The sequence below is a fragment of the Carcharhinus amblyrhynchos genome, chromosome 6 (genome assembly GCF_965287045.1).
Source record: "Carcharhinus amblyrhynchos chromosome 6, sCarAmb.v2.hapA, whole genome shotgun sequence".
NCBI classification, from domain to species: domain Eukaryota; kingdom Metazoa; phylum Chordata; class Chondrichthyes; order Carcharhiniformes; family Carcharhinidae; genus Carcharhinus; species Carcharhinus amblyrhynchos.
The window spans coordinates 12004828-12031441 of NC_137329.1; the positions used below are offsets into that span (position 1 = coordinate 12004828).

The 26614-nt window shown below is 44.3% G+C and overlaps 1 protein-coding gene across 1 annotated transcript in view; it reads right to left on the bottom strand.

The window, feature by feature from the left end:
• LOC145343701 (protein kinase C-binding protein NELL1-like) overlaps positions 1–26614 on the bottom strand; it is an 828548-nt gene that overhangs the window by 18170 nt on the left and 783764 nt on the right. The window contains exons 17-19 of the mRNA XM_080189909.1: positions 11002–11195; positions 8805–8981; positions 4608–4832 (exon numbers count right to left, since the gene is read on the bottom strand). Coding sequence (XP_080046035.1) covers positions 4608–4832; positions 8805–8981; positions 11002–11195 — 596 coding nt within the window. The remainder of the gene's footprint in view (positions 1–4607; positions 4833–8804; positions 8982–11001; positions 11196–26614) is intronic.

Here is a 26614-nt window from a genome sequence, read left to right on the forward strand (position 1 = left end):
TAGGGGAGAGGGAAAGGATAGGAAGCGGAATATAGTGTTGCAGTTATAGATAGGGTGAGGAGAAAGATCAGCTTATTATGTAATAGGACCATCCAAAAATCTCATGGCAGTAGGGAAGAAGCTCTACTGGAGTCGATTGGTACATGTTTTCAAAATGTGTATCTTTTTCCTGATGGAAGAAAATGGAAGGGAGAATGTCCATAGCGTGTGGGCTTCATGGTCAATCCCAGGTGCCTTGTTGTTCATCAAGTTCTTGATTGCTCCTTGGACCTTCTGATCCAGTAATTTCTCCCAGGTTGATGTTCAGCTGCTGAGGTGTGATGTTGTAGCTGAATTCTGACATGGAACTGGGATCGGGCTGGTTGAGGATTTCCCAAATTATTTATCCAGCCACCTCGCCTCCTTCTTCTGGGCCCATGCCCTTGATCGGTGCAGTGATGTTATTACTCTCATTTTTCTTCACGGATTTATCCGGTCTTCTGTTCTTCTCATTGTCTTCTCGTCTTTGTTCAATGTTCTTTTCCTCTTCATCTTCACCACTCATCTTCCATGTTGGGTTAGAGATTCATTGTTCTTTGTTAGTCCCTCTCCTCTGTCTGATCATTACTTCTTCACTGTCCTTAGCCTCTCATTTGAAGGTTTTCTGCTGTTCTTAAATCTCAGTGGTACATCCAAACTGTTAGAGGATCAGTTAGAAACTATCTGACATGCTCTCTTCCTTCAGATTTTCCATTGCAAATCACCCTGCTGACTTGCGGTTGCTGTTTTCTTCAGCTTGATAGAATCATAGAATCTCTACAGTGCAAAAGGAGGCCATTCAGCCCATTGCACCTGCACTATCAACAGTCCCACCCTATCCCCGCAACACAAGGTCTTTACCCTGCTGATCCACCTGGCACTAATGGGGATTTAACATGGCCAGTTCACCTAATCTGAACATCTTCGGACTGTGAGAGGAAACCGGAGCACCCGGAGGAAACTGACACAAAGATGAGGGGAACATGAAAATTCCACACAGATGGTGACCCAAGGCTGTCATTGAAGCCTGGTCCCTGGAGCTGTGAGGCAGCAGTGCTAACCATTATGTAGCCGTGCTGCCACTTCAGGTAGATCTTGCCTATCGCAAAGTGTATCCAATTTATATCAACATCCTCGACAAGAATGGACATCTAGTCGGGAAGTCCTCCATCTGCCACTGATGCATATCTAGTCAAACTCATTCAGAGTGTTACCATCAGAAGGCCTCCATGTCTTTTTGTGAATGTCCTTGTGTTTGGAGAAGGTATTTTGAATGCTCAACCTATTGTTGTTTCAGAAGACTAGCAGTTGTCACTGTTTCCACTGGACATACTTGCTGAGCCATGGTCCCTGACTGTCCTCACCACATGCCGTCAAGCTTAGCAATAAGGTTCATGACCATTCACTTCATCGACCTTGAAGACTAGTGGGATAAATGTTCCCTCTATCCTCTTGCTAAACTTGTCCTGCAAGGATTGTGCTGAATGTTTTCAACCTACTGTCTGCGGCCTTGAACCCATAGGGCATAAAGTCCTCGAATTCATCACAAATTGGCTGTGTAAGGTTAAAAAGGTTAAAATGTGAGGCATATATCATAATTAAAGTGAAAGACTTGGTTTTATCCCTACCTACCATGCAAGTAGCTACATAAATTCATCCTGAAATTTCATTCATTAATGTCTCAACAGGATCCCATCGCCTTCAGTTTAAGTTGATCTAAGCAGATGGCAATGGCACCCCTTAGAAATGAGCGAGTTCCTTCTGTGAATATGGAGGTTCTGATGAGAATGTCAGGCCTTGGCTCTACTTTAACTGCAGCTGAAGGTGAGAAGACACCACAGTTTTCTCGCCAGGTAAGACCAATGAAGATGAGGATCGGAGGCAAAAGAGACCATTTAAGCTAAGCTTTTTCGAAGTTGGAAAATCATTGACCTGAAACATTGGGCGGGATTTTCTGCCGCTACCCCCAGCATCCCCCACCCTTCCCCACACATCCCCATCCCCACCCTTCTCCCCCACGATAGTCGCTGGCAGCATATTCTGGTCCAATTGATGTCTACAGTGTCTCTCGTGGGAGATCTTCGGCAGGACTGGAATGTCCCGCTAATGGGAAGGGCTGGAAAATTCAGCCCATAACTCTGTTTCTCTCCATAGAAGCTAGCTGAGTATTTCCAGCATATTTTTGTTTCTATTTATTTTAAGCTTGCAAATTGTAGGACACGGAGGAGCAGGAATTTCCATCCGTACATTTTTCCTGACTGAATGAGTACCAGCCAGCATGGCCACTGCACGGTGACTGATCAGAGAGTATCCACACATGTAGCCATACTAATGCCAGGCCTGCCCATATAAATCCAATGGGAAACCAAGGACATTGTGTGCAATGGACGAAGTGTGGGGAAATTAATAAGATTGCTGTGTTGATATGGCGCCTGCTCTGCCCAAGACCACAAGAAACTATAAAAAGTTGTGAACGTAGCCCAGTCCATCACGCAAACCAACCTCCCATCCATTGACTCTGTCTACACTTCCTACTGCCTCAGCAAAGCAGCCAGTATAATTAAGGACCTTACGCACCCCGGACATTCTCTCTTCCACCTTCTTCTGTCTGGAAAAAGATACAAAAGTCTGAGATCATGTACCAACTGACTCAAGAATAGCTCCTTCCCTGCTGCCATCAGACTCCTGAATGGACCTACCTTGCATTAAATTGATCTTTCTCTACACCCTAGCTATGACTATAACACTACATTCTGCACTCTCTCATTTTCTTCTCTGTGAATGGTATGCTTTGTCTGCATAGCATTTAAGAAACAATGCTTTTCACTGTATGCTAATACATGTGACAATAATGAATCAGATCAAAACAACACAATAGCCCCCCACCACACATACTTGGGCAATGACGCAGAGGATTAACATCTTTGAGATCTTTAGCAGGGCTGGAAGATCCCGCTGATGGGAAGAGCTTGAAAATTTAGCCCATTAACTCAGGTTCTCCTCTGAGATGCCAGATTGCCATTGTCCTTTCTCTGCTGTACACTGGATTTGATTCCAGCCCAGACTGCCACCTCTGTTACCAGTAAACCTGGCTTCTGATGAGCAATTGTACCTTACAAGACATAGAGTTGACTTGAGTGCCTGGTTGGGGAGCGTTATTCTCTGGCTAAGGCTCAAGGTTATTTATTCAGCTACATCCAGCAGTCGGTTTCTACTCTACGAGAGCCCTGCCTTATAGCTGAGTCTGAAATGCATGATGCTGAGTGCTTGAAATGTGATGGATTTCCATTTCTAAGTGCTGACGCTATCAGCCTTGATGAGGACACACAGAAAACAACAGCAATTTACTTGCAAATTTGACTCATTGCAATGCAGTTGCGGGAAATGCAGGCTCTCTTTCAGAGATGCAAATGATTCGCTTTGAGGAAATGATAGATCCTCGCACCTTGTGTGTCTGATTTCTAATGGATTTCTGATGGCCAACATCAGTGTTTTAGAGCACATTAATTAGAAGCCCCACACGGACTTTATAATCATTATGGACGCTCTGCTCGTAGCCACGAGTCTAAGTGTATGGACTGTTGATTTTAATGGCATACTGATTGATATATAATGAAAACCAAATAGGGACTGATTGCTGCTGGGCTTGCCTTCACTTAATTACACACCCTGGAAGATCCAATGCTTGATGCCAAAGTTCTTGCTGACAAAACATAACACAAAGAGGGAAAAGGCAACACAATTAAACCAAAACAAACTGAAAAGTGCACTAAATGATGACGCGGCTGCATCAGGCAGAAAATAATGTTTTGGCTTCTGCTCATTTTAATTGAGAACCGCATTAATTACTCCTGAAGTTTATTATCTGATGACAAGGATCATCAGTACATCAATTTATGGAAAATACAACCCTAATCAGCTACCACATAATCTCCATCTGTGCGCACCATTTTACCCAGAAAATAATGTTTCAGAAGATCGTGCTGGAAGTAAATTTTGCTAAAAGGGAGGGCTTTTCAGTTCATTTTTCTAAATTAGATACATATGCACGATGAATCTGAGACACAAATTTCTGTCATTTTCTTATCTCCGTCCTATACAAAATGAGGATTTAATAAGAATCCTAAATTATGAATATTGTGTATGGATCTGATCGAGCAGCTATGCATTCAAGATGCCTTTGATGTGATTGAGGAGGTCTCGCACTGCAGAGGGTAGTGTCCCTGCCACTGAACCAGAAGCTTTGGGTTCAAGTCTCACCCCAGGACCTGATGACCAAGGTTGGCACAGTGGCATGGTGGATAGCACTGCTGCCTCATAACGCCAGGGAGCCGGGTTCAATTCCGGCCTTGGGTCACTGTCTGTGTGTAGTTTGCACTTTCTCTGCGTGGCTTTTCTCTGGGTGTTCTGGTTTCCTCCCACAGTCTAAACACCGTGCTGGTTAGATGCATTGTGCATGCTATATTCTCCCTTAGTGTACCTGGACAGGCGCTGGAGTGTTGCAATGAAGGTATTTTCACAGTAACTTCATTGCAGCGTTAATGTCAGCCAACTTCCAATAATAAGCATGAAAAAAAACAGTGTGGTACCTTGCACTTGCAAGTTGTGCAGGGGGATCCAGCCATTGTCCATATGGAGCCGCTCAATCGCGTTATTCCAAGGTTGTCTGTACATGTCTGTCGAATATCATAGACCACGTTGTCTGCTAAGCAGGGATCACTCACACAGTGTGGGCAGCACTCTCCCTCTGGAATGGTCGTGTACTCACAGCTGAGTGCCGGACAGGTTAAAGGCCAGCAATCCACCTCTCCCTGCTGCGCACACAAAACACATCCCATTAAGAGCAAGTCAAAAGTCTCAGGGAAACTTCCCTTATTATACAAGGTTAAGAATAAGAAACTGCAAATGACATATCTCTTGAGAACTGCCAATAGCAGATACGCATCCAAGGTTAAATAATGCAACTGCTCACAACATCTATGTATTGTTCCAGGGCCCAAAAGTACCCCATGGTACAAAGTCCTTATGAGAATTGCGTCTGTCATTCCGATTAAGAAAATAAGTAGCGTCACAACACCAGGTTAAAGTCTAAAAAGTTTATTTGGTAGCACGAGCTTTTGCAGCATTGACCCTTCATCAGGTGAGGACCATCTGATGAAGGGGCAGTGCTAAGAAAGCTCGTGCTACCAATAAACCTGTTGGACTTTAACCTGGTGTCGTGAGACTACTTACTGTGCCTACCCCAGTCCAAAGCCAGCAACTCCACATCAAGATTAAGAACAGTATGTGTGGATTCTTTTTTATTCTTGCATTGGACATGGGCATCACTGGCTGGCCAGCATTTATTGCCCATCCCTAGATGCCTGAGGGCAGTTGAGAGTCAACCACATTGCTGTGGCTCTGGAGTCACTTCTAGATTAGACCAGATGAGGACAGCAGATTTCCTTCCCTAAAGGACATTAGTAAACAAATGGGTTTTTCTGACAATCGACGATAGTTTCACTCAGTAGATTCTTTATTCCAGATATTTTTTATTGAATCTAAATTTCACCATCTGCGAAGGCAGCGTTCTACACCAGGTCCCCAGAACATCAGCTGAGTTTCTGGATTAATAGTCTAGCGATAATACCACTGGGCCATTGCCTCCCCATTTAGATATGGAATGTTGGGGTTTGGGGTGTGGACTGCCCCTTTAAAAACACAAGTCAGGTGACCCCAGGGCTATTAGCTGTGCCCAGTGTGAGGCGCTGTTGGGAAGTCTTGGATTTTACTGTAAATGAGTGCACACCTTCAATAAGTAGCTCCTGTAATTGAAGTATTCAAGCCCATCTCGGATTCTTTAAGCCCTGTGGTCCACAAGGGGCATACACACGACTTTGCAACATTTTGACAAAGATTAGAGCATTACAAATACTTCAAAGAGGAGGTAGATGGGTACCGATTAAACATGACCCTATGAGGGGGGAATATTAAGGGCATTCAAAGCTCAAACAGGAACTATTAGCGTTTGCCCACAATCAAGATTGTATTCAGTAGGGACTTCAAATGGCATGACAGTGCAATGAAACAGATGCCAAATCGGAATAATGCCACAGCAAGAAAGAGTGAGGATTCCCACTCTGAACAGAACAATTTTTGGATTCTCAGAGGCTTTTTTTTGGATTCTCAGAGGCTTTTTTGGATTCTCAGAGGCTTTTTTTTGGATTCTCAGAGGCTTTTTCCCAGGGCTGAAATGGTTGCTACGAGAGGACACAGGCTTAAGGTGCTGGGGAGCAGGTACAGAGGAGATGTCAGGGGTAAGTTTTTCATCAGAGGGGTGGTGGGTGAGTGGAATCGGATGCCGTCGGTGGTGGTGGAGGCAAATTCGATGGGGTCTTTTAAGAGACTTCTGGATGAGTACATGGGACTTAATAGGATTGAGGGTTATAGGTAAGCCTAGTAGGTATGGATACGATCGGCGCAACTTGTGGGCCGAAGGGCCTGTTTGTGCGGTAGTTTTTCTATGTTCAATGTTCTAACATACTCTATGGTACAACACCAACAAAGCATTCCTAATCAGCACGCTAAAATCATTCAGCAATACGCAGCAAACATCAGCAAGGCAAAGTCTGGATGGATAAGCAAAACCGCAGAATGTTTCAGAAACTTGTAAATGTAAGAAGGTACATCAGTCAAAAAGCTTGTTTCCATGGCTTTCATGTAAAATAGTTTGATTCTTCAAAGGGAAATGTTTAGTGATATGATGTGCATGCACCTTTAATGATACCTATCTTAAATGGCTGTTAATCGTTCCCACCTCAGCAGGGTATGATGCCACAATCCCATGACCAACAGACAGTCTGAAAGCAGTAGTGGTTAAGGTCAGACATGTGCCTCACTGTCTCCCAGTGAATACTGGATGTGATCTTTCTGCTCCGCTATGCTTGTCAAAGTGGGGCAGGATATTTGAGTGGGGGAATGAAAATGCAAATCATGCTCGGCGTCAGGTCACTTGCGATGCTCCCAGGCATTTTTTGCCAGGGTAATCAGCCTCGCACTTGGGAGAGGCTGACTTCAATATTGCCAAGATAATTTAAGTCTTATCAGTGAGCCCAAGAGTCCAGGCACATGTAGCTCTCCGACCTCACCAGTAGGGGTTCTCAGTAATGAGGATCATAACTGCTGCCCCCCAATAGGGACCAGATGTGATGGCCTTGCCCATGGGACCAAAGACCATGAGGCCCCCTCGGGTGGCTGCAGGCAGGCCAGGGCACTGACCCTTGGGCACTGCCAGTTTGACACACTGGCAATGCCCACTGGGCACTAAGGGGCTGGGCCTGATGGGGGTGGGATCTGACATGGTTGGGAACTGACAGGGCTCAGAGCCTGACTGGGGAGGGGAGAGGTAGGTAGGGGAATTTGGAACTCTCCACTGGGGATGGTTGGGGGCTGGTGGTGGGGCTGGGGAATGGTGGTCGGGGCCGGCAATCAGGGTCAGAGCGGTGAACGGGAGGGTGGCGATTGGGAGAGGCGGGAGGTTGGGGTGAGAGGCCGGAGGCTGGTAATGTCTGATGGGGCAAGGGGAGGAGGGCAGCCAATTCCATGGGGGGGGGTTAGCTTTGTCCAAGGTGGGGATAGGGTGGGGTATACAGGAGATACTGGGAGATCCGTGCGCATGTGCACTTGCGCACTGGGCAGTGTTCTGCCGGCTTCTCTGGCTGGATTTGGTTCCACCCCCCCTCCCCCCACCAGCATAAAACTACCAACATTAATGGCAGATGGAGTTTAATTTAGACAAATGTGAGGTGATGCATTTTGGTAGATTGAACCAGGACAGGACTTATTCAGTTAATGGTAGGGCATTGGGAAGAGTTATAGAACAAAGAAATCTAGGGGTACATCTTTATAGCTCCTTGAAAGTGGAGTCATGGGTGGACAGAATAGTGAAGAAGGCATTCAGCATGCTTGGTTTCATTGATCTGAAGATTGAATACAGGAGTTGGGACATCTTGATGAAGTTGTACAAGACCACACTTAGAATACTGTGTGCAATTCTGGTCACCTTATCATAGAAAGGATATTATTAAACTAGAAAGAGTGCGGAAAAGATATATTAGGATGCTACCGGGACTTAATGGATTGCGTTATAAGGAGAGGCTGGATAGATTGAGACTTTTTTCTCTGGAGCATAGGAGGCTGAGGGGTGATCTTATAGAGGTCTGTAAAATAATGAGGGGCACAGATCAGATAGATAGTCAATATCTTTTCCCAAAGGTAGGGGAGTCTGAAACTAGAGGACATAGGTTTAAGGTGAGGGGGAGAGACCCAAAAGTGTCCAGAGGAGCTATTTTTTCACACAGAGACTGGTGAGTGTCTGGAACAAGCTGCCAGAGGTAGTGGTAGAGGTGGGTACAATGTTATCTTTTAAAAAGCATTTAGACAGTCACATGGGTACGATGGATATAGAGGGATATGAGCCAAATGCGTGCAACTGGGTTTAGTTTAGGGGTTTTAAAAAAGAAGGGGCAGCATGGACAAGTTGGGCCGAAGGGCCTGTTTCCATGCTGTAAACCTCTATGACTCTAACTGCCAAAGAAATTGACAGAGAGTGGGAAAATTGAGTGGGGTAGCTCGCTGAAAAAAACTTTTCAGACTTTTGTGAAACTTAGAACTTTTTGGAAGATGGCCCTCATTATCTGCACACAATCACGAACCCACCTTCTTCAATCCTTATGTATAATTTATATTTTATACTGAATCGAGCGGACTGCAACAATGGAAACCTGCCAGAAACATCAGACACATACCAAACATCGGCACTGCTGGCAGTTATAGATCCAGGCGTCTCCGCTGTGATATACCAGGTGTCCATTCTGGTGTACACACTGGCTGGTCACTCTGGTGTCACACTCTGAACAGCAGAACAGGTCTACATTTGGATTATGACAGTCACAAACAGTCCTTCTGCAGAAAATCTTGCCATCCTACAACCAGGGAAGCAGAAAAAAGCTATCACCCTGAAGAGGTGTCATTCAGATTTCACGTAACAATAAAAGCGAACCACAACTGATGCTTTTTTTCAACAGTAAGAGACATTTTTGGAAAGTAATTCTGCATCAGCTTGGATTGGAGCACGTCACAATATTGAATAAAAGATTCGCTGAAGTCTGGACAGAAAGATTGTTATTAAAAACAAATATTGCAATAGTCTTTGAGCAAACTCACTGAGAACAAGAAGCCCTGACACTTGAGTTACAATCTCAATATTAGCAATCTAGGGCTGGAACCTAGCTTTTTGCCTCTCTCGCCATCTTATCGGCCCACCTCATCCATCGACCTTCATGACGAGCTGCTACTTCTTCCCCCAAAGAGTCTCCAGTGATAATTTGTATTCATTAGAACTTCCAGAGGTGACTCCATGGTGTTGCTATCTTAGGTGCGAAGGATGTGAGATGCCATTCCCATTGGGAATACCAGTGAAACTACGAGATTAACATTAAGCCTTCCCGAGCAAACAGGCCGAGACCCTGAGCTCAATTATGGGAATGGGCCTTTTGAGCAGATAAGGGAGGGGTCATTGTGCCATTAGTTTCAGCAGCGACCATCCCAAAATGCTGGCTTTAAATGGGCGGCACGGTGGCACAGTGGTTAGCACCACTGCCTCACGGCATCAGGGACCTGGATTCAATTCCAGCCTTGGGTAACTATCTGTATGGCGTTTGCACGTTCTCTCCATGTCTGCATGGGATTTCTCTGCGTGCTCCCGCTTCCTTCCACAGTCAGAAAGTATGCAGGTTAGATTGATTGGCCATGCTAAATTGCCCCTTAACATCAGGGCGACAAGCAGGATAAATATTTAGGGTTACGGGGATTGGACCTGGGTGGGATTGTTGTCGGTGCAGGTTCGATGGGCCGAATATCCTCCTTCTGCACTGTAGGGATTCTATGATTCTAATACCAGGGCAGCATCTGGCCACTCAGCGGAGAAGAAAGTCGGGTTGTGGTGGAAGGGCCCAATGAGAAATGCCTTCTCAACATGTAAATCCCAACAGAGCTTCCGATGTAACGGCTTCCCAAGGGAAACAATCCCAGAGGAGATCACTGCAGGGATTTTGTTTTATGGGGCTTCCCAGCTGGTGAGAGTTCCAGTGAGACAATAGGAAGAGTTTCGGGAATAACTGGGAAACCCAGTCTCTGAAAATGTCAGGAAATAAAACAATAGGTTTGGATTCCCAGCTGAATCTGTTTCTGTTTCATTGCCATTTCCCTGATCTAAAGGTTTTCTCTTTGGTGCGGGTTGGAATTAGAAATCCCTTGGCTTTCTTTCTGCCACAGAAATGCCTGTAAACCTTACCTCACGAGTCCTCCGATTAAAGAAAATAAAAGGCAGATTTTTTCACAGTAAGCAGAACAGAGATGGAATGTTGGTCATCTCACAAAACAGTGGCTCAAATAATAGAACGATTTATGAAGACCATGAGGTTAGAGTTTCCTTGATTAAAGATTTGACTGAGATAGTCCATATCTTTTCCCAAAGATAGGGGAGTCTAAAACTAGAGGGCATAGATTTAAGGTGAGAGGGGAGAGATACAAAAGGGACCAGAGGGGCAATTCTTTTACACAAAGGGTGGTGAGTGTCTGGAACGAGCTGCCAGAGGCAGTAGTAGAGGCAGGTACAATTTTGTCTTTTAAAAAGCATTTGGACAATTATATTGATAAAATGGATATAGAGGGATATGAGACAAATATGGGCAATTGGCTCTAGCTTAGGGGTTTAAAAAAAAGGGAAGCATGGACAAGTTGGGCTGAAGGGCCTGTTTCCATGCTGTAAATCTCTATGACTCTGTGACACTACGTGAAACACTTGTGAGATGGAATGTTCATCATCTCACAAAACAGTGGCTCAAATAATGGAATGGCCTATGAAGACCATGAGCTTGGAGTTCCCTTGATTAAAATGAAACATGTCTCAACTCGCGCTTGCGTCAGATTGTATATACTCACCTGGCAGGAGCAGACGGAGCACCGATCATCTCTCAAGGTCCAGACCTGTCTATTGCGCTTTAACCCTTCATCGTGGGGGCAATCTCCAGTGCAATGCTCTCCAAAGGGACATCGGCAGTCAAATCCCCCTTCAAGATTCACACAGACCGAGTCATTCCAGCAACTGTGCCTTCCTGTGGCACACTCATCGATATCTATCAGATACGGGATTGAAAGATGGCTTACAGTCTGGTCATGCCAAAGGAAACATTTCAAAACTAAATTAAAAGATCTGATATTGAAATTAAAAAGTGCTGGAAAAGCTCAGCGGGTCTGGCAGCACCCACGGTAAAGATTATTTATTAGATTTATTTATTTCCAGAACCAGGGGTCACAGTCTGAGGATTCAGGGTAGGCCACTTAGGATGGAGATGAAGAGACATTTCTTCACCCAAAGAGTGGTGAGCCTGTAGAATTCATTACTATTGGAAATAGTTGATGCCAAAACATTGAATGTACTCAACTGGCGACGGGGTAGAGTACTTGGGGTGAATGGGATCAAAGGTTATGGGGAGAAAGCAGGGTTAGGTTATTGAGTCGGATGATCAGCTATGATCGTGATGAATGGTGGAGCAGGCTCGAAGGGCCAAATGGCCTTCTCCTGCTCCTATCTTCTATGTTTCTACGTTATATTAACACTGCAATGAAATTCCTGTGAAAATGCCCTAGTCACCACACTCCAGCGCCTGTTCAGGTAGGCTGAGGGTGAATTTAGTATGGCCAAGCAATCTAACCAGCACATCTTTCTGACTGTGGAGGGAAACCAGAGTACCCAGAGGAAACCCACGCAGACACGGGGAGAATGTGCTGACTTCACACAGACAGTGACCCAAGCTGGGAATCGAATCCTTGTCCCTGGCATTGTGAGGCAGCAGTGCCACTGTGCCGTCCTGTGGTAGAGAAACATGTGAGAATTAATACATAGATTCTATCCCTTCTTCCCCCACCCACGTGCCGTATTTTGTGGTGGCGGGAAGTGGCCCACCATTAGCTGGCGCCGCGATCTTCCGATCCCGCCACTGTCAACAGGGTTTTGTATTCTTCACACCCTCTGCCACCAGGGACCACTGGGTCACCATTAGAGGGACCAAAAGATCCCACTGGTGGGAACAGCCTGAAAACCCCACCCTGTGTTTCAAATCCAATGTGATCCTCCTTCGAACTAAAGAGTAATTTTGGATTTGACGCTTTAGTTCTATTCCTTTTTCCACAGATGCTGCCAGACCCATTGAGTTTTTGAAGCATTTTGTTTTTATTAACATATTAAAACTGCCTTTGACTCTTTGGTTATGCTGACATGGACAACATTCACTTTTCCACTGGTCAGATCCTGTGCGTGTTCTCTGTTGAGCGATTGGGAACAAGTGGCCCTGCTTGGCAAGGACAAGATCATACCATTAACTTGTCCTCTGGCTGTGTTAATTAACACATTACAATCAATGAGTCATGGACAAATCGTAATCAACTGCAAACTAAATCAATTAATTAATGTCTTGTCAAGCACTGGCCAGTGAAGGAATTGTACACCATTTCACGGACATGATTTAATTCTTGAGCCTTCAAATGATTAACACTTTCAATGAGTTAGCTTTTAAAATACAATCTAAATGTAGATTCACCCGATCTAAGAATCTCATTGCGTAGGAGACTGGAAAACATGAAAGCAGCAAGTTGTACATTTGGGACCACCTAGTGTATCTGAAGAATTAATTTATCATTTCAACCATCAATCTTAATTGTCTTGGGTTCTGGAAACCATTCTCAGCAGAAAATTGATTTGATTTAATTTATTATTGTCACATATATTGCTACACAGTGAAATGTATTGTTTCTTGTGCACTATACACAAAGCACACCGTACATAGAGAAGGAAAAGAGAGAGTGCAGAATATAGTATTACAGTGATAGCTAGGGTATCGAGAAAGATCAACTTAATCAACTGAGCGGCACAGCACCACAGTGGTTAGCACTGCTGCTTCACAGCTCCAGGGACCTGGGTTCGATTCCCAGCTTGGGTTGCTGTCTGTGTGGAGTTTGCACATTCTCCTCGTGTTTGCATGGGTTTCCTCCAGGTGCTCCGGCTTCCTCCCACAGTCCAAAGATGTGCAGGTTAAGTTGATTGGCCGTGTTAAAATTGCCCTTAGTGTCCTAAGATACATAGGTTAGAGGGATTAGTGAGTAAATATGGAGGGATATGGGGTACGGCCTGGTTGGGATTGTGGTCAGTGCAGAGTTGATGGGCCAAATGGCCTCTTGCTGTACTGTAGAAATTCTAATTCTTAATACAAAGTAGGTCCATTCAAAAGTCTGATGGCAGCAGGGGAGGAACTGTTCTTGAGTCAGTTGGTATGTGATCTCAGACATTTGTATCTTTTTCCTGATGGAAGAGAGTATGTCCAGCGCCTGTGGGGTCCTTGATTATGCTGGCTGCATAATGTAGACTTTGTCAATGGGTGGGAGGGTGGTTTGAGTGATGGACTGGGGTTCATTCACAACCTTTTGTTGTTTCTTGCGGTCTTGGACAGAGCAGCAAGCTATGATACAACTGGAAACAATGCTTTCTGTGGTGCATCTGTAAATGTTGGTGAGAGTCATTGCGGACATACCAAATTTCCTTGGTCTTCTGAGAAAGTAGAGGCATTGGTGGGCTTTCTTAACTATAGCATCAGCATGGAAGGACCAGCACAGGTTTGTGGCGATCTGAAAACCTAAAAATTTGAAGGTCTTGACCATTTCTACTTTGTCACCATTGATGTAAACAGGGGTATGTTCTGCACTACGCTTCCTGAAGTTAATCACAATCTCCTTCATTTTGTTAACACTGAGGGAGAGATTAGTGTCGTCACACCAGTTAACCGGATTCTGTCTCTCTTTCTTATATTCATCATTGTTTGAGATCTGACCCACTACGGTGGTGTCATCAGCAAACTTGAAAATCCAGTTGGCCACACAGTCATAGGTATATAAGGAATATAGTAAAGGGTTGAGGGCACAGCCTTATGGGGCACCAGCATTGAAGATGACCGTGGAGGAGATGTTGTGCCTATCCTTACTGATTGCACACTGTGGGTTAGGAAGTTCAGGATCCAGTCACAGAGGGAGAAGCTGGGCCCCAGACCACAGAGTTTGGAGACGGGTTTCGTGGAAATAATGGTGTTGAAAGCTGAGTTGTAATCATTAAATAGGATTCTAACACAGGTATCTTTGTTATCAAGGTGGTCCAGGGTCAATTATGGGGCCAGGGAGACGGCGTCTGGTGTGTACCTGTTGTAGCAGTAGGCAAACTGTTATGGATCCAGGCAATCTGGGAGGCTAGATATATTCGTGTCACGACTAATCTAAAAACAGCAGGAGATAATATTCAGAAACTAGCCCTTCTTAAGTAGGTGCTAGCAAGCTGGTGTTAGAATGAAGAAGGGAGAAGTCTCCCAATACCAGGTTAAATGAAGAGTGAAGAAGGACAGGGTTGCTAGTTGGAGCAGATAATTGTGCAGCAAAATCAGCTGCAAAGTTCAGCTCCGGCATTTTTTTGGATACAAGCTTGAAGCTATGACAGGTGCTCAGGAGACACTTAAATATGCTGCGCAGAAATAACCACTGAACACATTATTCTGTCATGGTGTACATCAACATCTCTCACACACACAGCAGACAATTGTGTTTCTGGGTATCATGGAGGAAACAACACGGCATGATGGCACAGTGGTTAGCGCTGCCTCACCACACCGGAGACCTGGGTTCGGTTCCTGGTTTGGATTGCAGTCTGCATTCTTTCAGGTTGCATCACAGCTTGGTACAGCTCCTGCTCTGCCTCACACCGCAAGAAACTCCAAAGGGTCGTGAATGAAGCCCAGTCCACTGCTCAAACTAGCCTCCCACCCATTGACACCGTTTGCACTCCCTGTTGCCTCGGAGAAGCAGCCAGCACAGTCTGCGTGTTCCCCCCGTGTCTGCATGTGTTACTTCCGGGTGCTCTGGTTTCCCCCTACACTCCGAAGACACGCTGGTGAGATACACTGGCTATGCTAAATTCTCCCTCAGTGCTGGAGTGTTGCGACTGGGGGATTTTCATAGTAACTTCATTCCAGTGCTAATGTGAGCCTACTTGAGGCAAAAAGAAGTAAACATAAACTTTATAAGTTAAAATTTCCATCAAACCATTCCATTCAATTTTCAGGTAGCCTTCTGGACACACAAGATTGGATGAGCTCTTTATTGCTTCCGAGGGAAGTAAGATACGCTTCCAGTAAAAAGAATTTCATTGATGGAGCATTAGTTGTCAGCTTTATGTAGTATCTCGTTGCGAAACTCGAGACAAAGGTGAGAGCATCATTCAGGTGGTGCATATCTGAATACAAATACTGACTGTTCTTTTACACTCAGCAGATTCCTATAATAGATTCGCTGAACTGGTTGTGTAAAACTTTGCATCAAGAAGAGGAAGCAGCTTAGAGGGACTTTTGCTTTTCAATTTGAAAAATACTTTCTGCTTCCAGCGAGGCTGACAGCATGGGTGGGATTTTCCTGCCTCGTGCGACCCAAGGCCAGAAATTCCCACCCAAAGTCAACGGACCTCTGCACGGTCCGCCCCCGCTCACTACCATTCCCATAGCGGGCGGGACGGGAGAATTCTGCAGTCGGGAGAATTCTGCAATCCAATCAGATCTGTCCTCCTAACAGAAAGTGTTCAATTCTATAATTAGCAAGACAGTACAAGTATATAATATGGCAGTTTTAAAAAGGAGGAAAAACTAGCTGCAGAGATTTGTATCACATTTGTCTGCAAGGAACGGAGAAGATTGGAAATGACAATCTTGCCGGCAAGAACTGCGACTTTTGGATCTTGAGCCCCCGCCAGTGTTGTGTGGATGGCGAGTGTGGGCGCAAGATCGCTCCCCCCACTTTGGAATTGAGCTGGATATTGTAAGTTAAAATCTAGATTGTAAAAAGGACAGGTTCAACCTTTTCTCCAGATGCCACGCTAAGGGGTAAGTTCACACACAGTCTGAAAAGGATTTTAATTTGCCTTTGCTTTTTGACATTTTTAGCTTAATTACGAGTTGACATTTAAATATTGTGTGATTTCACTGATGATCTTTTACTCTCCAGTCAAACTATTTTTCATTTCTCAAGTCGGTTGTATAAAGTATTCATAAAAGCTTCCATTCATCAGTTTAACATTTAATTGGGTTGGGGGGCAGCAATGTCCGTCAGCTAGAGTGACTCAATAACACCACCATTGCCCAGGTTAGCTAAGCCTGAAGGACAAGTCTGCCAAACTGGGTCTGTGCCAAGTGGTGAAAGAACCAACAAGGAGGATAAAGACTAGTAGACCCAGTGCTCACCTCTCTACCTGCTGCAGATGCTTCTGTCCCAGAGCGTAATATTAAGAATGACCACCTGTCGAAGTTCTGTCTTCATTCTGAACATGTCTTCCATCATGTTGTGTGACACTATCGTCATGCTAATTGGCATAGGTTCAAAACAGAACACGCAACTCCAAGTTCAACATCCAGGAGTTGTTGTGGGCCATCAGTAGCTGAATTATAATCAACCACTAATTATTATGTCATGGCCCAGTACATCCCCACCATTCTACAATTACCACGAAGCCAGGGGACCAGCAATGGTTCAATGAAGAGTGCAAGAGCAGCACCAGGTATACCTAAAAATGAGGTGTCAACCTGGTGAGACAGGGCTAATGCAAGCTGAAAAGCAGAAGACCCAACGATGTGTGGGTTAAGTTGATTGGCCATGCTAAAATTGACCCTAATGTTAGGGGATTAGCAGGGTAAATATGTGGGGGTTATGGGATTAGGGCCTGGGTGGGATTGTGGTTGGTACAGCCTTGATGGGCTGAATGGCCCCCTTCCAAGAAGAGACTAATTGACAGAGCCAATTCTACGATTAAATGGATCAGATCTAATCTCTACATTCATATCACATCCAGTCCTGAATAGTGGTAGAACTCACTGGAGAAGGAGGCTCCATAAATATCCCCATCCTCAGTGATGAGATAGCCCAACATATCATAGAATCATAGATGTTTCCAGCATGGAAACAGGCCCTTCAGCCCAACTTGTCCATGCTGCCCCTTTTTTTTAAGAAGCTCTGAGCTCGTCCCAATTGCCCGCATTTGGCCCATATCGCTCCATACTCATAACATAAGAACATAAGAAATAGGAGCAGGAGTAGGCCATCTAGCCCTTCGAGCCTGCCCCGCCATTCAATAAGATCATGGCTGATCTGTCGTGGTTCAGTTCCACATTCCCGCCCTCTCCCCATAACCCTTAATCCCCTCGCTTATCAAAAACCCATCAACCCGCGTCTTAAAAATATTTAGCGAGGTAGCCTCCACCACTTCAATGGGCAGAGAATTCCAGAGATTCACCACCCTTTGAGTGAAGAAGTTCCTCCTCAACTCCGTTCTAAACCGCCCCCCCTTTATCTTGAGGCTGTGCCCCCTAGTCCTACTATCCTTTCTGAGCAGGACGAGTCTCTCCACCTCTATCCTATCCAACCCATTCATCATCTTATACGTCTCAATGAGATCTCCCCTCATTCTTCTAAACTCTAACAAGTACAAGCCTAGTTTATTCAGCCTCTCCTCATAGCTCAACCCCCTCAACTCCGGCATCAGCCTAGTAAACCTCCTCTGCACTCCCTCCAAGGCCAAAATATCCTTGCGTAAGTACGGCGCCCAAAACTGCACACAGTACTCCAGCCGCGGCCTCACCAATGCCCTATACAGCCGCAGCAAGACCTCCCTACTTTTATATTCAATCCCCCTCGCGATGAAGGCCAGCATCCCATTCGCCTTCCTGACCACGTGCTGCACCTGCAAGCTGGGTTTTTGCGACTCATGCACAAGGACCCCGAGGTCCCTCTGCACCGTCGCCTGCTGCAGTTTTTCGCCACGTAAGTAACTGTCTAAATGCTTTTTAAAAGACAAAATTGTACCCACCTCTACTACTGCCTCTGGCAGCTTGTTCCAGACACTCACCACCCTCTGTGTGGAAAAATTGCCCCTCTGGACATTTTTGTATCTCTCACCTTAAACCTGTGCTCTCTAGTTTTCGACTCCCTTACCTTTGAGAAAAGATACTGACCATCTAGCTGATCTGTGCTCTTCCTTATTTTATAGATCTTTATAAGATCGCCCCTCAGCTTTCTACGCTCCAGAGAAAAAAGTCCCAGTCTACCCAACCGCTCCTTATAACTCAAACCATCAAGTCCCAGTACATCCTAGTAAATCTCTTCTGTAGTCTTTCTAGTTTAATAATATCCTTCCTATAATCGGATGACCAGACTTGTACACAGTCTTGCAACAGCTGGAAGTGCTGAGTGGATGATTCATCTCAGCCTTTTTCTGAGGTCTCCAGCATCATAGATGTTGTGCTTCAACCAATTAATTTGACTGCACATAATATCAAGAATACTGCAAAGGCAATGATCCCTTACAGTATTCTGGCAATGGTACTGAAGACTTGTGTGCAAGAAATAGCTGTGTTCCCAGTCAAGCTGTTCCAGTACAGTTACACCTCTGGCATCTAGCTGGTAATATGGAAATCTATGTTCTGTACACTGGAAACAGGACAAATCCAACCTGACCAATTACCGCCCTGTCAGTCTACTCTCGATCATCAGTAAAGCGATGGAAGGGGTCATCAACAGTTCTATCAAGCAACACTTACTCAGCAATAACCTGTTCACTGAAGCGCAGTGTGGTTTCTGCCAGGGCCACTCAGTTCCTGGTCTCACTACAGCCTTGGTTCAAACATAGACAAAAGAGCTGAATTCCAGAGGTGAGGTGAGAGTGATTACTCTGGTCCTCAAGGCAACCAAACATGGCATCGTGCAGCCTGAGCAAAATGGAAATCAATGGGAATCGGGGAAAACCCTCCATCAAAACAGATTCCAGAAATTTCCCCTTCACATTGGGACGCACAGGAGCACACTGGTTAGCACTGTTGCCTCACAGTGCCAGGGACCCGAGTTCGATTCCAGGCTTGGGTTACTGTCTGTGCAGAGTTTGCACATTCTCCCTGTGTCTGCGTGTGATTCCTCCAGGTGCTCCGGTTTCCTCCCACAGTCCAAAGATGTGTGGGTTAGGTGGATTGGCCATGTTAGATTGCCCCTTAATGTCAGGGGGATTAGCTAGGGTAAATGCATAGGGTTATGGGGAAAGGGCATGTGTGGGATTGTGGTTGGTGCAGACTCGATGGGCTGAATAGCCTCCTTCAGCACTGTAGGATTCTATGAATAGATGCTAAGCTGACCTGTAGTTTCCTGCTTTCTTGAACAGAGAATTTATATTCACTATTTTCCAATCTGAAGGGACCATTTCAGAATCTAGGGAATTTTGGAAAATTAATACCATGTATTATATCAGCAGCCATTTATTTAAAGACTCTCAGAAGGTTTTTAGGAACTTGGGACTTGGCAGTTTTTAATTCTAATAATTTTCTTGGTACCCTTTCCCTGGAGATTGTAATTGTTTTAAGTTCTTCCTTTTGACCTCCTGACTCACAATTATTTCTGGGATGTTATTTGTATCCTCTACTGTAAAGACAGATGCAAAACATCTGCCAGTTCCTTACTTCCCATGATTAATTCACCATTCTTTCTCCCTCTCGAGGACCAACACTCACTTTACCTACTCTTTTCCTTTTTAAACACCCATAGAAACTCTGCCTATCTGTTTTATATTTCTAACTAGATTTCTCCTGTCATATTTTTATCTCCTCATTATCTTTTAGTCTCTCGTTGCTGTTCTATATATTGCAACCATCTGACCTTCCATGTATTTTTGCAGAACTGTACAGTTTTCTATTTCAATTTAATACTGTTTAAATTTCTCAGCTCCTGGTGGGAAGTCCTTTCCTTCTCAATGGAATGTATCTTTTCTGAATTTTCTGAAATATCTCCTTAAATGTTGGCCACTGCAGAGCTACTGACCTATCCATGAACTCATTTCCCTGTTAAATTTAGCCAAATTGGTCCTCATGCCCTCATAACTGCCCTTATTTAAGTCTAAAGCACTAGTTTTAGATCCATTCTTCTCTCCCTGAAATTGAATGTGAAATTCAATCATATTATGATCACTGCTATCTTGGGACACCTTCACTGTGAAGTTATTAATTAATCATAGAATAGAATTGTAGAATATGTATAATGCAAAAAGAGGCCATTCGGCCCATCATGTCTGAACCGCCTACAATCACACCAAGGCCCTATCTCCATATCTCCATAATCTCCCTGATACTACAGGGCAATTTAGCATGGCCAATCAATCTAACCTGCACATCTTTGGACTGTGGGAGGAAATCGGAGCATCCGGAGGAAACTCATGCAGACACGAGGAGAGGGTGAAAGTTCCACACAGACAGCGACCTAAGGCCAGAAATGAACCCTGGTCCCTGGTGCTGTGAGGCATCAGTGCTAACCACTGTGCCGCCGTTTCTCGTTGCACATTGCCAGATCTATTGTAGCCTTTTTAAAATTTGTTCATGGGTTGTAGGCATTGTGGGCAAGCATTTATTGCCCATCATTGAGGGCATTTAAGAATGAACCACATTACTGTAAGTCTGGAGTCACATGTAGACTAGACCAGATAAGGATGGCAGATTTGCTTCACTGTAGGAGCCTGCTCTCCAGTTGGTGCTAAAATGTACTTCTTGAAGGAACTGTCCTGAAAACACTCTCTGATGTTAACATCTGGGCCACCTTGGCCAATCTGATTAATCCAATCTGTATTTAGATTAAAATCACTCGTGATTGCTCAGAAGCTCCCATTATTTCTTCTTGTATATCCCATCCCAACATATGGTTACTGTTGGTGGGTGGGAGGTGGGGGGGGAACTATAAATTACTCCCATAAGAGACTTCTTATCATTACTATTTCTCATCTCCGCCCTAATGACCATGAGGCAACTGGATGGAAACCATGTTGAGTTGTGTTTTCCTCTCAATGTTGAAGCCTGCATGACAGCAGGTAACTTCCTGATTCATGGGTCTCATGCCAGGTCTGGAACTGCCATTCAATCCATGGAATTTGGCAGTAGGCAGCAACTTGAAGGGAAGTGGAGATTTCCAAGCAACACCCACCGCTGGTGGATGGCAGAAAAGACACAACTCCAAACCTCCATTCTCCTAAATGAGCAGTCATGCTTTGATAAGGGCTTAAAGTAGTTAGTTTTATGCTGCCATGATTATTGTCCCTCTTTAGAGTTTGATTCGATTTATGATTTAATTTGATTTATTATTGTCACATGCACTGGGATGAGTGAAAAAAGCATTGTTTCTTCTGTGCTATACTCACAAAACATTGAAGATAGAGTACATAGGAGAGAAGGACAGGAGAGAGTGAAGAATAGACTGTGACAGTCTCAGCTGGGATGTAGAGAAAGATCAGCTTAATATAAGGTCCATTTAAAAGTCTGATGGCAGCAGGGAAGAAGCTGCTTTTGTGTCAATTGGTATGTGACCTCAGATTTTTGTATCGTTTACCCAACGGAAGAAGATGGGAGAGAGTATGCCCAGGGTGTGTGGGGTCCTTGATTATGCTGGCTGCTTTTCCAAGGCAGCAGGAAGTGTAGACGGAGCCTATGGGCGGGAGGCTGGTTTGCTTGATGGATGGGCTATATTCACAACCCTTTGTAGTTTCTTGTGATCTAGGTCAGAGCATGAGCCAAACCAAGCTGTGATACGACCGGGAAGAACGCTTTCCATGTTTCATTCTATGCTTTCTACGCTGCCGTCAGGCTTTTGAATGGACCTACCTTGCATTAAATTGATCTTTCTCTTCACCCTAGCTATGACTGTAACATTACAGGGCACATTTGAGGGCACAGGCTCAAAATAAGGGCGGGGGGGGGGGCGCAGTTTAGAATGGAGTTGAGGAGGAACTCCTTCACTCAAAAGGTGGTGAATCTCTGGAATTCTCTGCCCATTGAAGTAGTGGAGGCTACTTCGTTGAATATATTTAAGTCACAAGTAGATAGATTTCTGATAGACAAGGGAATTAAGGGTTATGGGGAGAAAGCGGGAAAGTGGAACTGATTCACTTCAGATCAGCCATGATCTTATTGAATGGTGGGGCAGACTCGAAGGGCTAGATGGCCTACTCCTGTTCCTATTTCTTATGTTCTTATTACATTCTGCATGCTCTCCTTTCCTTCTCTACGTAGCATGTAAGAAACAATACTTTTCACTGTATGCTAATACATGTGACAATAATAAATCAAATTGGTTCAAATTGGTAAGCGTCGTAGCAGATACGCTGAACTTTCTTAGCCTCCTGAGAAAGTAGGCTTTCTTAACTAAAGCGTCAGCATGGATGGTCCAGGATGGGTTGTTGGTGATCTGAACACCTAGAAACTTGAAACACCTGACCATTTTCACTTCATCCCAAAGATAGCAGAGGGAAGCTTCAAGATGGCATCCAGACCTTTGACCCCCATGAGTTGTTTGCAGGCAATGACTTCCTGCCCAAACCTGCCATGAGACTCTGTGACCTCCTTGTGGATGCATTGACATGGAGCTGAACAATGCAGAATTGTGTGTGGTTAGCCATCCTACTCTCAGCACACTAATTTGATTGATGGTGTGTGGGTACCCTGCATGGCATTAAATATGGAACCTTGTCTCAGAGCAAAAGGTTGAACTTCTGTTTTGGGTAATCCTACCATGGACAGCTCACACGCAGTGGTGAAAATAATGTCAGTACGACCTTGCTGTTGCTCCGCTGAAGGTAAACATTGGCGCAGTGCATGGGGTGCTATTATTACACATGAATAAAGCCTCTTTTGTTCAAGGCATGAACAGATCTTGGTTATTTCAGAGTTGTCACCTTTAAGGTTGTTAGATTAGATTTTAATGGAATTTTGAGACCTCGTCAGTATAAACTAACAAAGAGCAATGCTGTAGCTTTAAATGTGTCATGAGTAAACAATGTACTTTTGCACTGAGGGGCTGCTTGAAATGCAAGCTCTTGCTCTCTTGCATTCTTCTTTTGATTATATGTCTGCATTTGACAGCACTTCAACAGCAACACATAATGAGATAGTCATTCCAAGGGAAAATGTTGGCCATCGCAGAAAACATAGGCACTCTGGAAGACTTGTTCCAAATTACAACATCATGATGGGACTTTAGTTTTTCATTTCAATTCATCTGGGTTTAAATATCTATTACATTCCATTGATGTAGACTGTCCAGAACCTCATTGGCACTGACAGCTACTATTCCTTAAAGCTTAACTTGCTCTCGTCAATTTCTTTCTGAATGGAACAAGCACGTCTACCAAATAAAAATGATTTTTCTTTCTGTACCCATTCACTGAATAGCATTTTAAAGGCGGAATCTGATCCCCGGCAAAGTAGCCAAATGTTGTTTCCCTAAAACAGGAATTAGTTTTTGAATGCACATGGTTTGAAATTTTTCATGCAATCTTGAAACATAACCAAGGGCCTTTCTCACCCCGGACATTCTCTCTTCTACCTTCTTCCATCGGGAAAAGGGTACTGAAGTCTGAGGTCATGTACCAACCGGCTCAAGAACAGCTTCTTTCCTGCTGCTGTCCGACTTTTGAATGGACCTACCTCGCACCAAGTTGATCTTTCTCTACACCTTAGCTATGACTGTAACACTACATTCTGCACTCTCTCCCCTCCTTCTCTATGAACAGTATGCTTTGTCTGTATAGCGTGCAACAAACAATTCTTTTCACTGTATACCAATACACGTGACAATAATAAATCAAATCAAAACCAAAAATTAAATGAGAACAGATATACATAGTTAGAAACTTGAAGTCATCAGCAGGAAATTCTTCACTGCGAAGGAACAGGTCTCTTCACCATTCTGACACAGAACTAGAATTTGATTTGGTTTGATTTGATTTATTATTGTCACATGTATTAGTACGCAGTGAAAAGTATTGTTTCTTATGCGCTATACAGATGAAGTACACCATCCATAGAGAAGGGAAGGACAGGGTGCAGAATGTAGTGTTGTGGTCATAGCTAGGGTGCAGAGAAGATTAATTTAGTGTGATCTAGGTCCATTCAAAAGTCTGATGGCAGCTGTTTGTTCTCATGGAACAAAGTGAAACTGAGACGGGATCACATGGCACACTTGCCTTTTGGTGATGACACGCTGTTATCCCTTAAAGACATATTGCAACAATGTCAATCACAGAAAAGGAGTTGAAGCTTTAGGTAGTTGCAAACTGCGATTTGGAAGATAATCAAGGGAAATAAAACTTTCCCCCCACCACAAATCTGCACTATCACTGAAAGACGCATCACCTATTTCCACCTTTCCAACATTGTTCAAATCCACACTTATGTAGATTAAGCAAGTGCAGAAATGCTCGTCCCTGTTTTTGTCACCTGCAACTATTCTAATGCACTTCTAAAGTGTCACTTAGTACAGCCTTCCGCAAGTTTTGGGTTATCCAAAGCATTGCTGCCCATATCCCACTCACACTACCCTGCTGCCATCAGACTTTTGAATGGACCTACCTCACACTAGGTTAATCTTTCTCTGCACTCTAGCTATGGCTGCAACACTCTCTCCCTTCCTTCACTATGAGCGGTGTGCTTTGTCTTCTTCTTGTGTGCAAGAACCAAGACCTTTCACTGAATACCAATACATGCGACAATAATAAATCAAATCAAACCAAATCAAATTCCAGTTCTGTGCCAGGACGGTAAAGAGACATGTTCCTTCCTTAACTCTGAGTGTAAAATTGAGTTAATAATCAAACTAATTGACGGGAAGGGAAGAATTAATACTAATTGAACTAGGAAGGCTTAAACAATCAAAACATTCCTTTTCTGGGACTGTCTTTGAGATGACAGATCCAGTGATGGCTTGTCTGAGTGATGCATAAATACGTTCTGCTTGAGTGGGACCTTTGTGTGACCTGAGAAGCTGGAGAATAAATGAGGCGTGACTAACTGTCAGCGTTTCATTGATTTACAGCTCATTTTGGGGACCAATGTTGTTACGTGAAGTGATTGACACTGAAAGGACTGAACTCTCCTTTCACGTGTCATTAAGATTTGTCCGTCAAATTGAAGATGCTTCTTTTAAAATGAAAGATACGTAAAAGGCTGGAATTCTCCAACCTAGCCCGTGGCTGAGGTTCTCCAGTCCTGCTGCAGTGGGTGGAGATTTAAAATGAGAGCCTACAGAACCAGGGGTCACAGTCTGAGGATTCGGGGTAGACCATTTAGGATGGAGGTGAGGAGACATTTCTTCACCCAAAGAGTGGGGAGCCTGTGGAATTCATTACCACAGGAAGTAGTTGATGCCAAAACATTGAATATATTCCAGAGGTGGCTAGATATAGTACTCAGGGCAAATGGGGTCAAAGGTTATGGGGAGAAAGCAGGATTAGGCCATTGGGTTAGATGATCAGCCATGTTTGTGATGAATGGTAGGGCAGGCTCGAAGGGCCAAATGGCCTCATCCAGCTCCTATCTTCTGTTTCTATGAGGGAGGAAAGATTCAAAAGGGACCTGAGGGGAAAATTCTGCACACAGAGGGGTCCGCCAATATGGAATGAGCTGCCAGAGGAGGTGGGCACAAAAGACATTTGGACAGATACATGGATGGGAATGGTTTGTAGGGATGTGGACCAAACACTGACAAATGGGGCTAGTTCAGCTCAGGAAACCTGGTCAGTATGGACAAGTGTGGCTGAAGGGTCTGTTTCAGTACTGTATATCTTCATGATCCTGAGGCTGGTATTTTGCGACCTCATTCGGGCGAGGCTCATAAAAATCTCACTTTAGGATAACAGAGAATTCCATTCTGTGAAACACACTCGCCCCACAACTGGGGCGAGCGTGGTGGTAAAGTTCCGGTCCATGACTCAATTTGGATGAACACCAAATTCTCTGTTCTCACTCGCTGTGTTTGTGGGACAAGTGAGACCAGAGAATTGCCAAGGCCTTTATTGGCTCCGACGTCTTCGATCCTCAGTCTCTAGTGCTTAGCTTAGTTCTTATTGTTTTACTGTAGTTCTTGGAGGAATATTGGAGTTTTTATCTACTATCTGTGAAAGGGTGTTCATAAATTTTTAAGAGTATCTCTTTTGGGGAAAGGAAAGTAACGTAGGAGTTTGGATTTTACAGATTAACACAAATTAATAAGAACATAAGAAATAGGAGGAGGAGTAGGCCATCTAGCAAATTAAATTGTTAATCTAGATATACTTCTTTCCCTGAGATCAAATAGGGTGAGGAACGGGAAGGATCTCTGGGAGAGATCCCAGAGGAAAAGTGGGACTGTGACGGACAAAAGTCTTCTCACCTCATGCACCCAGAGGAAGGCAGAGCAACCAATTTATCCACGCCAGTTCACAAAGCCAAATCAGCGAATTTCTCAGCTAATGCTTTGGGGACCTGGGTTCGAGTCCTGCCACGGCAGATGGTGGAATTTGAATTCAAATAAAAATATCTGGAATTAAGAATCTACTGATGACCACGAAACCATTGTCAATTGTCAGAAAAAGCGCATTTGCTTCAATAACGTCCTTCAGGGAAGGAAATCTGCCATCCTG